The sequence below is a fragment of the Martes martes genome, assembly GCF_963455335.1.
Source record: "Martes martes genome assembly, chromosome: 7".
Classification (NCBI taxonomy): Eukaryota; Metazoa; Chordata; class Mammalia; order Carnivora; family Mustelidae; genus Martes; species Martes martes.
This window is the reverse complement of record NC_137894.1, coordinates 73,263,522-73,276,021: the sequence shown is the minus strand read 5'-3', so window position 1 is coordinate 73,276,021 and position 12,500 is coordinate 73,263,522. Positions and strand designations below refer to the sequence as shown.

The window sequence follows — 12,500 nt, the reverse complement described above, 5'->3', positions numbered from 1 at the left end:
CCAGAATTTTTTTTGTGTGGCAGATAGGAGGTACAGATGTGATACAGAAGTTAAAAACCCTTTAGCCGGGAATTTGAGTAGGAGCTGTCAGTATGAACTCTTGAAGTTATTTACTATCCTTACCCATTGAAAAGATCTAGAAACAATGGACCAATCCAGTAGCAATGTATACTGCTACCACTTAGATCTTAAAATACCATTTTCCATGAAAAGCAACCAAAGTTTGAAGAAATGGCTGATTCCAGGTCTGGGGCAGGAAATGTATAAGATGAATCTGGAACAACTTAGCTTACCAGATAGCAAGAAGCCAGCAAACACTATCAGGGTAATGCCAAAAGGACTCAGGAGCCAAGTCCTCACAGCCAAAGTTGGGACAATTTGAGCATTAAAAGGATACTTCAATAACATTAAGTATGTTTAAATCCATGAGTTCATAATGGGTTGTGTGTGTGGGTAACTAATTGTTTACCCTTTGCAGGATGATAGGAAACCAAATCATCATATTGAAGATGGTAAATATAGGAAAAGAATCCATTATCATGCTGTTTTTCTATAAACTGTACCTGACAGTAATGAAACAGAAAATGAAGGGATGTCTTTTTTCTTTTATTCATTTGAGAGAGAGAGAGAGAGAGTGCGTGCGCACGCAGGAACAGGAAGAAGCAGAGCAAGAAGCCACCTCCCCGCTGAGCCCAGAGCCCTAGGACCTGGAGATCATGACCTGAGCAGAAGGCAGACACTTAATTAACCATCTGAGCCATCCAGGCACCCCGAAAGGGATGTCTTTTTGTATAACCATTCCAACTATTATGACAGAGTTTGGATATGGCTGTTTGAAATCCCTAGTAAATTAATGAATCTAGGCATGGAGCATCTAGATTTGGATGCTTCAATGGTTAAATTGAGGAAAAAGAAAGGAATGGAGAGGGAACCTGTAGACTGAAAGAGACTTCAAAGGCATAGAAGATTCTTTTTTTTTTTTTTTTAAGATTTTATTTATTTATTTGACAGAGAGAGACCAAGCAGGCAGAGAGGCAGGCAGAGAGAGAGAGAGGAGGAAGCAGGCTCCCCGCCAAGCAGAGAGCCCGATGCGGGACTCGATCCCAGGACCCCGAGATCATGACCTGAGCCGAAGGCAGAGGCTTAACCCACTGAGCCACCCAGGCGCCCCGGCATAGGAGATTCTTAAAAATGGGCAAAGCTTAACTATAATGGCCAAAGACCCACATTTGGGTGATAAAAACTACAAAAATACAATTAAAGGACATGCTTATCATGCACCATAGTATCCACTTATGCCAGGAGGGACGGGCTGTGATGAAGATCAAGAACACAGTGGGGTGGTGGGAGAGCTTTGGATGTCTGCAAAGTTCTGTTTCTTTCTCTGGGTGATGGTTTAAAGGGTATTCGTTTTCTGTTAGTTTATTAAACCATACTTCTGTTTTTCCATGGTTTTCTGTACCTGTGTTTTATTTTAAAATAAAAAGGTATGGGACTCTTGTCTGGCTCCGAAGAGTATGCAACTCTTGATCTCAGGGTTGTGAGTTCAAGCCCCACATTGGGTATAGAAATTACTTAAATGATTTAAAGTAAAAAGGTTAATTAAAATGTGTTAACTTTGTTTTACCATATATCTGTAGGGCATGCAGCCCAATTTTATTCTAACCACCAAAATCATGTTCAAGGCTCATACCTTCATATTACCGAGCACTTAGATACCAGGAGAGTCCTGGAACCCCAGGTCCCCGCCTCTTTCCCGGAGGGACTTATTTCCAAACCTATTTTTTTCTCCCCTAAATTTTATTGACATTGTTCAGTTTCCTCTTAATCTGTAGAGTCAGGAATATATGATATAGTCTTATAAGGCCTCCTGCAATCAATATAGAGTGGAACAGCGAGAGCTGCTAAAAGAGTCAATGGTTACTCCTGCCAGGCATAGTTCTGAGTGCCTGGTTTCACTGACCCTTTTAATCTTCCCAACAACACTGAGGTGCAGGCACACCCCCATTTTACAGATGAAGATACTCAGAGGCACCTTGGGCCCGACACTGCTGTGTGCCCAACATCTGTGTTATGCTGCCTCTGATCCTATTCTCACTTATCACATGCTGTTCCTGAAGCCTAGGACTTGGCTATATGATTTTAAGTACAACAGACTCCATTGCTAACTGTGTTTTAGCACCTTGGTCCACTCTGACCTTAGATTCTTTTCTGCCCACATGTTGTGTGTAGCTGGTTATTGGCTGTTCTCTATGAAACCACTGGTGTTTCCTCCTCCAGTGTTTTTCTTTTGAGGCAGTTTCCAGTAATTCCATCTTACTTGTTAAAGTTTATCCTCATTTTCTGGGTGCAGACTTAAACCTACCAACCTCGGTTTATACCGATTCAGCCTGATTCAGATCAGAGGCAAAGCTTTCCCTCAGCCGACGGCCCTGATTTAGGGAGAATCGTTGCTCTCTTTGTGGTTTCCCCTCTAAAGCTAATTTTCTGAGGATTTAGGTCAAGGCCTTGCCACTTAAATGATGGTCCCTGGTCCAGCAGCATCAGCATCTATTAGGAGCTTGTAAGAGAAACAGAACCTTCTGGCCACTCCAGACTTGCTTAATGAGCATTTTATCCAGATCACCAGGTGATTCATATGCACTATGAAGTTCAAGAAGCATGGAACAGAGGACATCTAAAGGCCTTATAGCTGTACAGTTCTACGCTGCTATGAGAGATGTGTCCACAGTTACCATTTACCCTTGGCTCGACTGTTTGCTCTGTGGGCTTGGGCAATTACTTGACCTCTTTGTGCCTTTGTTTCTTCATCTGCAATATGGCATTTGCTTCAAAGCGTTGTTTTGCAACCTGCCCAGAACAGTCTTTGGCACACAGGAGGCACTGTAAAAGAGTTAGCTGTTTTAATATTGAATAAGCTTTCATGAACGCCTTGAGAGTCCCAGTTTTAGGTCAGGCAGGAGGAAGAACAGATCTGACAATGGACAATGGAATCGCTTCCCTGGGGCACGGGGTTTTAGAGGCTTCTGTGTCTCCCAAGTGGGAGATCAGGAATTTTAGGCCTAGAAGTTCTACTGTGTGGCCCACAGAGGCCCCCATCTTTTTAAGACCTTGGGACACAGAGTTGATGTGCCTTCTCCCAGCAATGCCTACTTCTGTGGGCTCAGTGGCAGGGCTGCCTGGGAGTGAGATCCTGGCTCTCACCAGGCTGTACCAGGCCAGGCTGCCTGGAGGGCTGCAGGAAGAAGACCGTGAAATTGGTGTTAAAAGCCCATGAAGACAGGCAGGAATGAAAACAGCATGAACGTTGTGGAAAATGAACGAGCATTTCTTATTAATGGACAGAGTGTTGGAGAAGGTCTATGGCCTGGTCTCATGGCACTCACATGTTGGTTGTATCAAATTGCTCATATTTTCTCCAAGCCTGTTTTGCTCTCCTATCCCTAGATGGGGGATACAGGGGATGGGATGGAGGGGGCTGTGCTCTCTTGCTAGCTTGGAGCCTCAGGTCACATTCTGCGCACACGTCCCTCCAGGGCCTCCAGTTCAGCCAACACCTCCTTGGGCAGATCCTGATTGACCTGCTCTGTCAGGTAGCTCCGAATGTCACGAACCTCCTGTTCCCAGAAGTCCTTGGGGAGCGAGAATAGCTGGGTGGTGTCTACGGCTCCTAGGCCCTTGAGATCCAAGGCGCCTTCCTTCGGCACCAGCCCGATGGGCGTCTCTCGGGCACTGTCCTCTCCCTCTAGCCGCCGGCAGATCCAGTCCAGCACCCGAGCATTCTCTCCAAAGCCTGGCCACAGGAAGCGGCCTGCCTCATCCCGCCGGAACCAGTTGACGTGGAAGATGCGGGGCAACCGGGCCCCCTTGCGCTCCTCCATGCTCAGCCAGTGTTCTAGGTAGCGCCCGAAGTTGTAGCCAAAAAAGGGCCGCATGGCAAAGGGGTCGTGCATGATGACCTTCCCTGGGGAGGGAAGCAAGAAGGGTCAGGACTCTTCCTCCTTACTGGAGAAGACAAAAGGCACCCTGCCACCGGCTGGAGGGAGTGGTGAAACCTGGGTGGTTCTGGGATCTTCCTCAGAGTAGGGTGAAGAGAAGAGATTGGGACAAGGGACACATGGGGAGGGCAGGCAGGAGGAAGGCCGGGCTCAGGAAGGGAGAGGAGCAATGGTGTGGGTACACAGGAGAGGGGCACAGGGAGGGCACCCACCTTTGTGTTCAGCCGCGGCAGTGGACTCCGAGCGCATGGCACTGCCCACAAACACGCCGTGGCGCCAGCTGAAGGCCTCATATACCAGAGGTACTCCTAGAACACAGGTGACCAGGGTCCAGGCAGCTTTTCTCTTTGGACCCTCACTCCATGCCCTCTGGTGATCTTGACTTCTGGTCTCACTCTCCTAGGACTTCTGCTCTCCCATTTTCAAATCCCATGCCTCCCCCTAATTTTGAATTCTCCAGGGAGAGCTCTAGAGACAGAGAGCCACAGCTGGCAATCCAGGCTGAGGCTTTTTTTTTTTTTTTTTAAAGATTCTATTTATTTGACAGATCACAAGTAGGCAGAGAGGCAGGCAGAGAGAGGAGGAAGCAGGCTCTCTGCTGAGCAGAAAGCCCGATGCGGAGCTCCATCCCAGGACCCTGGGATCATGACCTGAGCGGAAGTCAGAGGCTTTAACCCACTGAGCGACCCACGTGCCCCCAGGCTGAGGCTTTAAGTACAAGAGGGAAGTGGGCCCTGAGAGAGCCAGGCCCTTTACTGAGAAGGCATGCTTACCTTTGGGTCTGCGGCCTCCAAAGATGATGGCATCAATGGGGACACCCTCAGGGGCCTCCCAGGCTGGGTCCATGATGGGGCACTGGCGAGCCGGGGCACAAAAGCGAGAGTTGGGGTGTGCACAGGGCTCCTTGTCCCCTGGCAGGGAAAATATAACTACTGTCACTTACAAGGATTTATCCACTCCCAACACACACACGCTTTTGCACTCACTCTTGCAAAATTTGTTTGCGTCATCAATGCTCTGCAACCTTGGGTGGTGAGGAGCAGGGAGAAGGGAGCCAGGACATCTCCCCCAAAAGATCAGGTTATTTATCAATAATGGTGCTGAAGCCAAGCTATGTGAGAAAGAATGGGCAAGGAATTGGGGTTTAGCAAGATCCCACTGTCTATGCCAAGCTATAGCTACTTGGCATTGACCAGCGCTCAAGAGAATGGGCTTAGATGTTGGCAAAAGGTTAGAACAGAAAATTTATCCCAGAAATGATTTCTTTATTTTTGGGATTATTATTTTACGAAACACTCAAACACACCTAAAGGAAAAAAATGAGACTATCCGATCAGTATTTCAGACAACTGACTTTCCATCAGCAAATAAGGGAAGATGGGATCTTCTGAGGAATTCAAAATGTAAACAGGAACTGATCTGGAAACTAGCAGAATGCTGGTGATTTCCCTGGGTCAGTGCAGACCCAGATGGAGTGACAGGGCTGGAAGAAGTCAGACATAACCTGTGCAGGCCTAACCTGAGGGGCGCAGGTCATCTGGCCTGTCAGGTACCCTGGAGAAGGGATGGGAACAAGTCAGTGGCACGTGTATAAGGCACCACCATGGGACCCCGAAGGGACATGGTGTCCTCTCTGCTGGAGGGTGCTGGTCAGACCTCGGGGGAGCGGTGATCAAGGGAGTTCTCAAGCCATTTCCCCCCCACCACCACTGTGTCCCCTTCCCCACCCTCAGCTCCGATGTGTAAGAGCCTCTTGCACTTCCATGACCCCCAATTCAGGTCCCTGGGGCAAGGTATTATTCCGGGAATTTCAGCTGGGCACAACACACTCTAGTTATACGCCTGAAGCTAGAGATGATGAAAGGGTTGGGGAATGAGCCTGCGGGGAAGTAGGAACGTTTCTTGGGTTTCTCAGTTGGGTGGGGAGGCCACGGAGGACTTAATGATGGTGGAGGAGAAAGTGAGGGGTGATTAGATAAGGAGGGAGCACGCTCAGCCAGTCCAGGAAAATGTGAATGTAGGCTCAGCAACCACAAGCATGCCGTCCCCAGGATGCCCCTCTTTGCTACCATCCCTAGGTCTCAGGGCTCTCTGACTGCAGAAGGTCCAGAGTGCAGGGGTGGGGGAGAAACAGGACTGCTAGGTGCCAGGGGCAATGACAGGCTTGAGAAATAGCTTTTAGAAGAGGCTAAATAGCGGGTCTGATTTTGCCTGGAGGGCTGATGGGGGTGTGTGTGTTAGGAGGACCCGGAAGGGTGAGGCTAACAACACTGACCTTTATTATTATTTTTTAACAAGATTTATTTATTATTGTAGATGGGAGCAGAGGGGGAGGGAGAGAGAATATCTCAAGCAGACGCCCTGAGCCGACAGGGGTGCCATCTCACAACCCCAAGATCATGACCTGAGCTGAAATCAAGAGTCGGCCACTTAACTGACTGAGCCACCCAGGAGCCCCAACACTGACCTTTAGACAATGGTTATTATACAGGGGATGGTGGAAGCCAAGTGGCAGGGGGAGGGGCAGGCTCCCTCCTTCCTAACAGGTCAAACTTTATGGACTGTGCTTTGAGCCCAATTCCTTGTGTAAAAACTTTCAAAATAGTCCTCACCTTTTCTTTAAAAAAAAAAAAAAAAAAAGCTTATTTTTATGGAGAATTTGCTATGTATTTGGCATTGTGCTAAACCCTTAGCATGCACTATTCAGCCCTCCAGCAGCCTTACGAGATAGCTACTTTGGGAACCACCTCTATGTAACTGATGTGGAGGGCAAGCAACTGAGTCAGGTCCCAAAGCCAGCACTTGGCAGACTTGGGACTTGACCTCAGATCTCACTTGGGCCTGGAAACTGGGACTATTCATAACTTCCTGTGCCTCTCAGAGGTCCTGGAGGATGGCTTTAGGTTGTGGAGAAGGCTTTTACATCCTCAAGGTGCTGAGCCCGGGGGGCTGTGTCACAGCTCCCCCCACCCCACATACCGGGTTTCCAGGGTCTGCCCAGCCAGGAGGTCACGGTGACACCAGGTGGAAGAGGCTGGTCAATGCCCTCCCAGTACACTCCACCATCGCTGGTCTCAGCCACGTTGGTGAAAAGAGTGTTACTCTGGATCGTGGCCATGGCGTTGGGATTGGTGGTGGCAGAGGTGCCAGGCGCCACCCCGAAGAAGCCATTCTCAGGGTTGATGGCCCGGAGTCGACCTGTTAGGAGAAGTGACAGAAAAGGGCCAACCGGGAAGAGGTGAGAGGTGCGGCCATGGAAGGTTCTACTCTGCTCCTCCTTGCCCTGAGTTGGCCCCCGTATCTAATGTGGAAGGATTTTTTTTGTCTCTAGGGTGGCTGGACTGCTAGGAGGGACGGGGCAGGTCCCCTAGAAGCAGTGGAGGGCAGACTCCTATATTCTAGTAAAAGCCAGAACCGAGAGTATGATGCCAAGGGCCTCTCACCATCACTGTCAAATCTCATCCAGGCGATGTCATCCCCCACACACTCCACTTTCCAGCCCGGCAGCGCTGGCCGCATCATGGCCAGGTTAGTCTTGCCGCAGGCACTGGGGAAGGCGGCCGCCACGTAGCGCTTCTTCCCCGTGGGGCTGGTGATACCCAGGATCTGTGTGTTGAGGAGAGAGGGAACAAGGAAGATGTCACCAAAGGTCAGTTATGGTCTGCACAGAAAGGACAGCTACGGATTAACAGGGAGGACAAATGTTTATTCACGAAACAGGTGCCAATGCCTCGCCACAGGGCTAGGGTGGTGGCAAGTCAGAGCTTCAGTCACTGGGGCAGAGTCCCTGCCCACCAGCTTGGCACCTGGAGGTAGGGAGGTGAGGCCAGGCCCCGCCCCGCCCTGCTCCCCGAAGCTGCTGGGATCCTCACCAGGCCCTCACCAGCATATGCTCCGCCAGCCAGCCCTCATCCCGGGCCAGCCGAGAGGCGATGCGGAGGGCAAAGCACTTCTTGCCCAGCAAGGAGTTGCCGCCATAGCCACTGCCGAAGGAGACGATCTCCCGCTGGTCAGGCACATGGCCAATCAGGGTCTTCTCTGGGTTGCATGGCCACTGGCTCACCGGCTCCCCTGGGGACAATGGGGTCATGGGCTGACTGCTGGCAGGGGTATCAGGAACTGGGGCGTTAGGGGCTGGAAGGATTGGGGCTGGCAGGAGAGACATTTAGGAGTAGTGGTGGTGCCAATGAGTGGCTAAGGCTCCCCACCTCCTAACAGCCATCGGCTCCCATGTCCCTGTTCTGGGACAAATGACTTTTCTCAATCTTGTGCAAACTGCTCTGCCAACACAGCACTGCCCCCAGCCCAGACTGCTGCCCTGGGTTTTGGGACTTAGGTGTTTCACTAATGAGGATAGGTAGAATTTGGGGTTCCCTCTGAGGGCAAGCAGGTCTGTGTTCTCCCCTAGGCACGGCAGGTGCTTACCTTGTCCAGTCAGGGGCTGGCCCACAGAGTGCAGACACTTGACAAAGTCGCCATCTCCCAGGGCCCGAAGCACGGGTGTCCCCAATCGGGTCATAATACGCATGCTTGCTACCACGTAGGCTGAGTCAGTGAGTTGCACTCCAATGCGGGACAGTGGGGAGCCCACAGGACCCATGCTGAACGGAAGCACATACATGGTCCGGCCTGTGGAGGAAAAGGCCACCTGGATGAGGAGTTCTAACCTGCTCATACTTTTGGCGTCCCTGGTTCTGTGTCCCTGCCCCGGTTACCCTGCATGCAGCCCGGAAACCTCTCATCCACAGCTTGCTGGAACTCAGCTGGGGACATCCAGTTGCCTAGTTGCCCACGGGCCCCACCAGCGGGGAGGGGCACTGTGTCCCGTTGAGAAGGAGTTACAATCACCGTCTTGCTCTCTACTCGTGCCACATCCTTGGGGTCTGTGCGGGCCAGCCAGCTGGGGGAGAAGGGGTTATCAGGAAGATGTGGCCAGCCGATCTCCCTCATTCCCAGACCCAAACTTTCAGGTCCAACTTTGACTCTAGGTCTTCTGTGGGCATGATTTCTTCCCATCCATCTTCACCTCAGTGGCCTCCTCCAGATTTTGTCCCATCTAAGGGGCTAGTTCCCTTGGCCTAGCCTTCTAAAGACTCTTGGCAAAAACTCTCTAAACTTGGGAAAGGAAAGAAAAAAGGCAAAGGTTTTTACTTATATTAGCTTCTCTCCTTAACATAAAAATACAGACCAGTCCCATTAATTCCTGATTCTGTTTCCCCCAAAGGTCCCATTCTTGCTCCTTCCATTGGGATGGTCTCGTTAAATTTGATTTTTGTCTTGCTAAATCCACAGTGGCCCAGTCTAAGCAGCTGCCCCCGTCTCATGGTTATGGGGCTCAGGGCATACCAGTTGTTGTACTTGGGGAGCTTTCGGATGAGTCCCTGCTTTTCTAGGAGAGTCAGTGTGGCAGTGTTCTCAGCCTCGGTGCCGTCACAGATGTGGATGCCGTCCGGTTGGCAGAGGCGGGCACTGCGCTCCACAAAGTCTCGCACCCCAGCAGGCAGCTGGCCCAGATCTCCGCTGAGTACTCGCAAGGTCTGCATGCTGCGCCATGAGGACCAGCCCCAGGGGCTCAGCCCAGGCCAGCTAAGCCTGCAAGACAAGGAACAGAGGGAATGATCGGGGTATTCTCCTGGAAGATGGGCAAGTCAAGGGGACAGGAAGCTTGGGGGCTGCCAGGGAGTGTGCTAGAGTGGGTCTGGGTACAGGGCAGAAGGGCAGGTTGGAATAGGTGTGTGGGACGGGTTCGGTCCACCTATCTCGTGGCCTTCACGAGTCTCGGTGAGGGACAGGTGTTGCCCAGTGAGCATACAGGCACACGCCGGCCTGTGTGGGGTGTATGCGGAGGCATGTTGATGTTACTGCAGGCTAAGCCCATACCCATGTTTAACTGTATCTGGTTGATGCTGGAAATGACGAGGTGCCCTGTGGCCCAGGGCCGATAAGCTGTGCCCTGCTGACAGCTTCATGTGTCTGGTATTTGAAGCTCTCATCCCTGTTCTTCCCCTTCTCAAGCACAGTTTTCGTAGGTTAAAAAAAAAAGCAGCTGTTTTTCCTTTTTTCTTCTGGTGTGTATGCTGTAAGACTGTGAAAGCCTCAGCAAAGGACCCAGTCTTTGAGATGGGACGGTCCCAGGTTTCTAGATTAGGGCTCTTGCACAGAGAGTGGGTAACTGTATACTGGGATTCCAGGCATCAGAGCCAGGGCTGCCCACCTGGGCCAACAAGGGTTTCGTAAGATGTTGCCATTGGGTAGGTGTCTTTGAACTGGGTCGAAGGCTGATTGTTGCAGAATGTCACTGGCTGGGGTTCATGCCCATTCCTGGGAGGGCAGGGTTCCTGTTGTCTGTCCCATCATACTCCTGGGAGAGGGAAAGCAGGGTCTGCTCTGATTGGCCTGGACCCAGGGTGGAGTGACCCAGAGAGAGCAAAGGCCAAGAGGGGGAAGTTGCCCTCCTCCTATGCCAGGGCCTCGCCCACCAGAAACTGCTCCACACTTTGGACTGCATGCCCCTGTCCCTCCCCCTAGAGGTCACACGCCAGGAGAGCTTTGGGTGTTAGCACTAGCTGGGGAACATCAGACTGAAAAGCTTGAACTCAGAGGCTGTAAGCCTGGGGAAAGGAGAACCCTCAGACCATGGCGGTGGGAGCTAGAGCCTGGCTTCCAACAGAGAAAGCGGGATGGACACCCAGTGTGGCCACAGGGGCAGAGGAAGAGGACTCCTGAGCATTAATTTGAAAGGCACCCAGTCTTGGGGAGAGCTTCTCCCTGCAGGGGGCCTGGATCAGGAAGTCCCTGGTGATGCTCCCCCACTCCCGTCCAGTCCGCTAAGTGGGACCTTCTTCTTTTCCTCTGCTCCAGAGACCACCCCCAGGGCTGGCAAAGTGGAACCAGCTGTGGGAGAGATATGGGGTCAGCTCAGACTTTGTGACAAATCCCGAGAAGGGAGGCTACAGAGGAAAGACAGGAAGCTGTGGAAAAGAAGGGCCTAGGGACTCCCATCCTGGACAGGGGCTGAAGCCAGCCATATCAGAATTGAAGGCAACTTGTTCTCCTCTTCCACCCTGTTTCCCTCCTTCCCCTAGCCCCAGGTCCCGGGGCTCCACCGGGCTTCCCTCCAGGTTCCAGTTTCCCGGAGGCCGGGAAATAAAGGTTTACCGTCTACCTTCTTTGGGGAGCTCTGAGCTCAATCCCCCGGGAGTTCATGCACCCTTGACCCCGGGGCCCTACCGCTTCTGAACGCAACTGAGGCACAAGGGTTACATCTGTAAGGGAAAGGAAGAGACGAGAAGACAGGGCTCAGCGGGGGCGAGCGAAGAGGGGGAGGAAGTTCTGAGAGTGGCAGGTCGAGACCGCGCGGTCAGAAACCAGCAAAGCAGGGAGGGGGAGGAGGCGACGGAAGCGGAGAGACCCAGAACGGCAGAGGCCGCCCCAGATCTCCCGCGAGACGCCCGGCCCGAGAGGCCAGGGATCGAGAAACACTCGCCCCCGGCCCGCCGCCTCCTCCGCTGGGAAAGCGGGCGGAGGCGGGCGGGCAGGAGAGCGCCCCTGGCAGCCCCGGGGGGCGAGCGCGGCGGAAGATGCGGGTCGGCCCCGGGCTGGGACTCACTCACCGCAGGCCGGGGCGATATACAGCGGCCATGGCACCTGGGCGGGGGCTGCGGGGTGGCCAAGAGAACCGAGCGGAGCCGGGGAAATATGGAAGGCGGGGAAGGAGGGAGCGCAGCGAGCGGGAGCGAAGGCTGGGCGGGAGGCGCTTAAAAAGGAGGCGGGAGGGAGGGCGCGGGGGCGGAACCTAGCAGGGCCGGCGCGACCCTCTCTCCGCCCTGCCATTCGGCCCGCTCCCCGGGTCCCCGGGCTCCAGGCCCCAGGCCCGCCCAGGCACCGCCCCACGCCCCGCATCCTAGGCCCTAAACCCGTTTCTCCCATTGGGCAGCTGGGCCCCCTCGGCTCCCCGCCTCCGCGAGGCCCCTCCCCCCCCCGCCCCGCCCGGTCCCCTGCACATGATGTAACTTTGAGGACTCTTGCTCCTGAGAGATAGGGGCTGGGAGGCACTGGGGTGGCAAACAAGCCAGAAACGAGGGGCGAGGCCAGGGCAGGGGCCCGTGGAGGCTGGAAGTCCAGAAACCGGGGGTTGGACATTGCCTTTTCCCTTTTCCTGGGCACTGACCACTCTGAGACCCAGACTTTTCTGTTTTCCAGGGCCCCAGGGCTAAGATTCCCTTGGTCCCCAACTCCCACATCCCTGTTACTTCTGCTCCTGATGAGGGCTCTCTTCTGCCTCCCCATGAAATGGTGGTGCCTGTCCACCACAGAGTCTTTCCTTTGGGCCTCTTCCCTCGCTGTTCTTGCCACATTATCCTGGAGAACTAACTAGTCCCACCCAACCACCACGTAAAAGTTGTCAGATAATTTCTCAAGTTATGTCTCCATCCAGACATCTCTCTGCAACTTGAGACCACCAAGTGTCACCCCAAACGCCATAGGGCCTCCAACTCAAAC

At 53.0% G+C, this 12,500-nt stretch overlaps 1 protein-coding gene across 2 annotated transcripts; it reads right to left on the bottom strand.

The window, feature by feature from the left end:
- Window positions 1-2,881: 2,881 nt before the first annotated feature.
- Window positions 2,882-11,744, bottom strand: PCK2 (phosphoenolpyruvate carboxykinase 2, mitochondrial). 2 transcript variants are annotated; one of them, XM_080807473.1, is made up of 11 exons: window positions 11,612-11,732; window positions 10,213-10,359; window positions 9,345-9,590; window positions 8,714-8,898; window positions 8,424-8,627; window positions 7,882-8,069; window positions 7,442-7,604; window positions 6,978-7,196; window positions 4,772-4,909; window positions 4,211-4,306; window positions 2,882-3,964 (listed from the first exon to the last, which is right to left on the bottom strand). In XM_080807473.1, the coding sequence occupies exons 3-11, from the start codon at window positions 9,539-9,541 to the stop codon at window positions 3,510-3,512; spliced, it is 1,845 nt and encodes a 614-aa protein (XP_080663599.1). In that variant the 5' UTR covers window positions 9,542-9,590; window positions 10,213-10,359; window positions 11,612-11,732; the 3' UTR covers window positions 2,882-3,509. The 2 variants fall into 2 exon arrangements, with proteins under 2 accessions (XP_080663599.1, XP_080663598.1); XM_080807472.1 differs by lacking the exon at window positions 10,213-10,359 and having other exon boundaries at window positions 11,612-11,744.
- Between the last annotated feature and the right edge of the window lie 756 nt (window positions 11,745-12,500).

What these genes read in the sequence shown, in the direction of transcription:
- PCK2 (XM_080807472.1), bottom strand. Translation starts at nt 11,640, where the DNA reads ATGGCCGCTGTATATCGCCCCGGCCTGCG. An exon ending in GGCTGGCGGAGCATATGCTG is followed by an intron (nt 7,605 to 7,881) that starts GTGAGGGCCTGG and finishes CTCAACACACAG; the next exon opens with ATCCTGGGTATCACCAGCCC. An exon ending in TGCCGCGGCTGAACACAAAG is followed by an intron (nt 3,965 to 4,210) that starts GTGGGTGCCCTC and finishes TTCCCTCCCCAG; the next exon opens with GGAAGGTCATCATGCACGAC.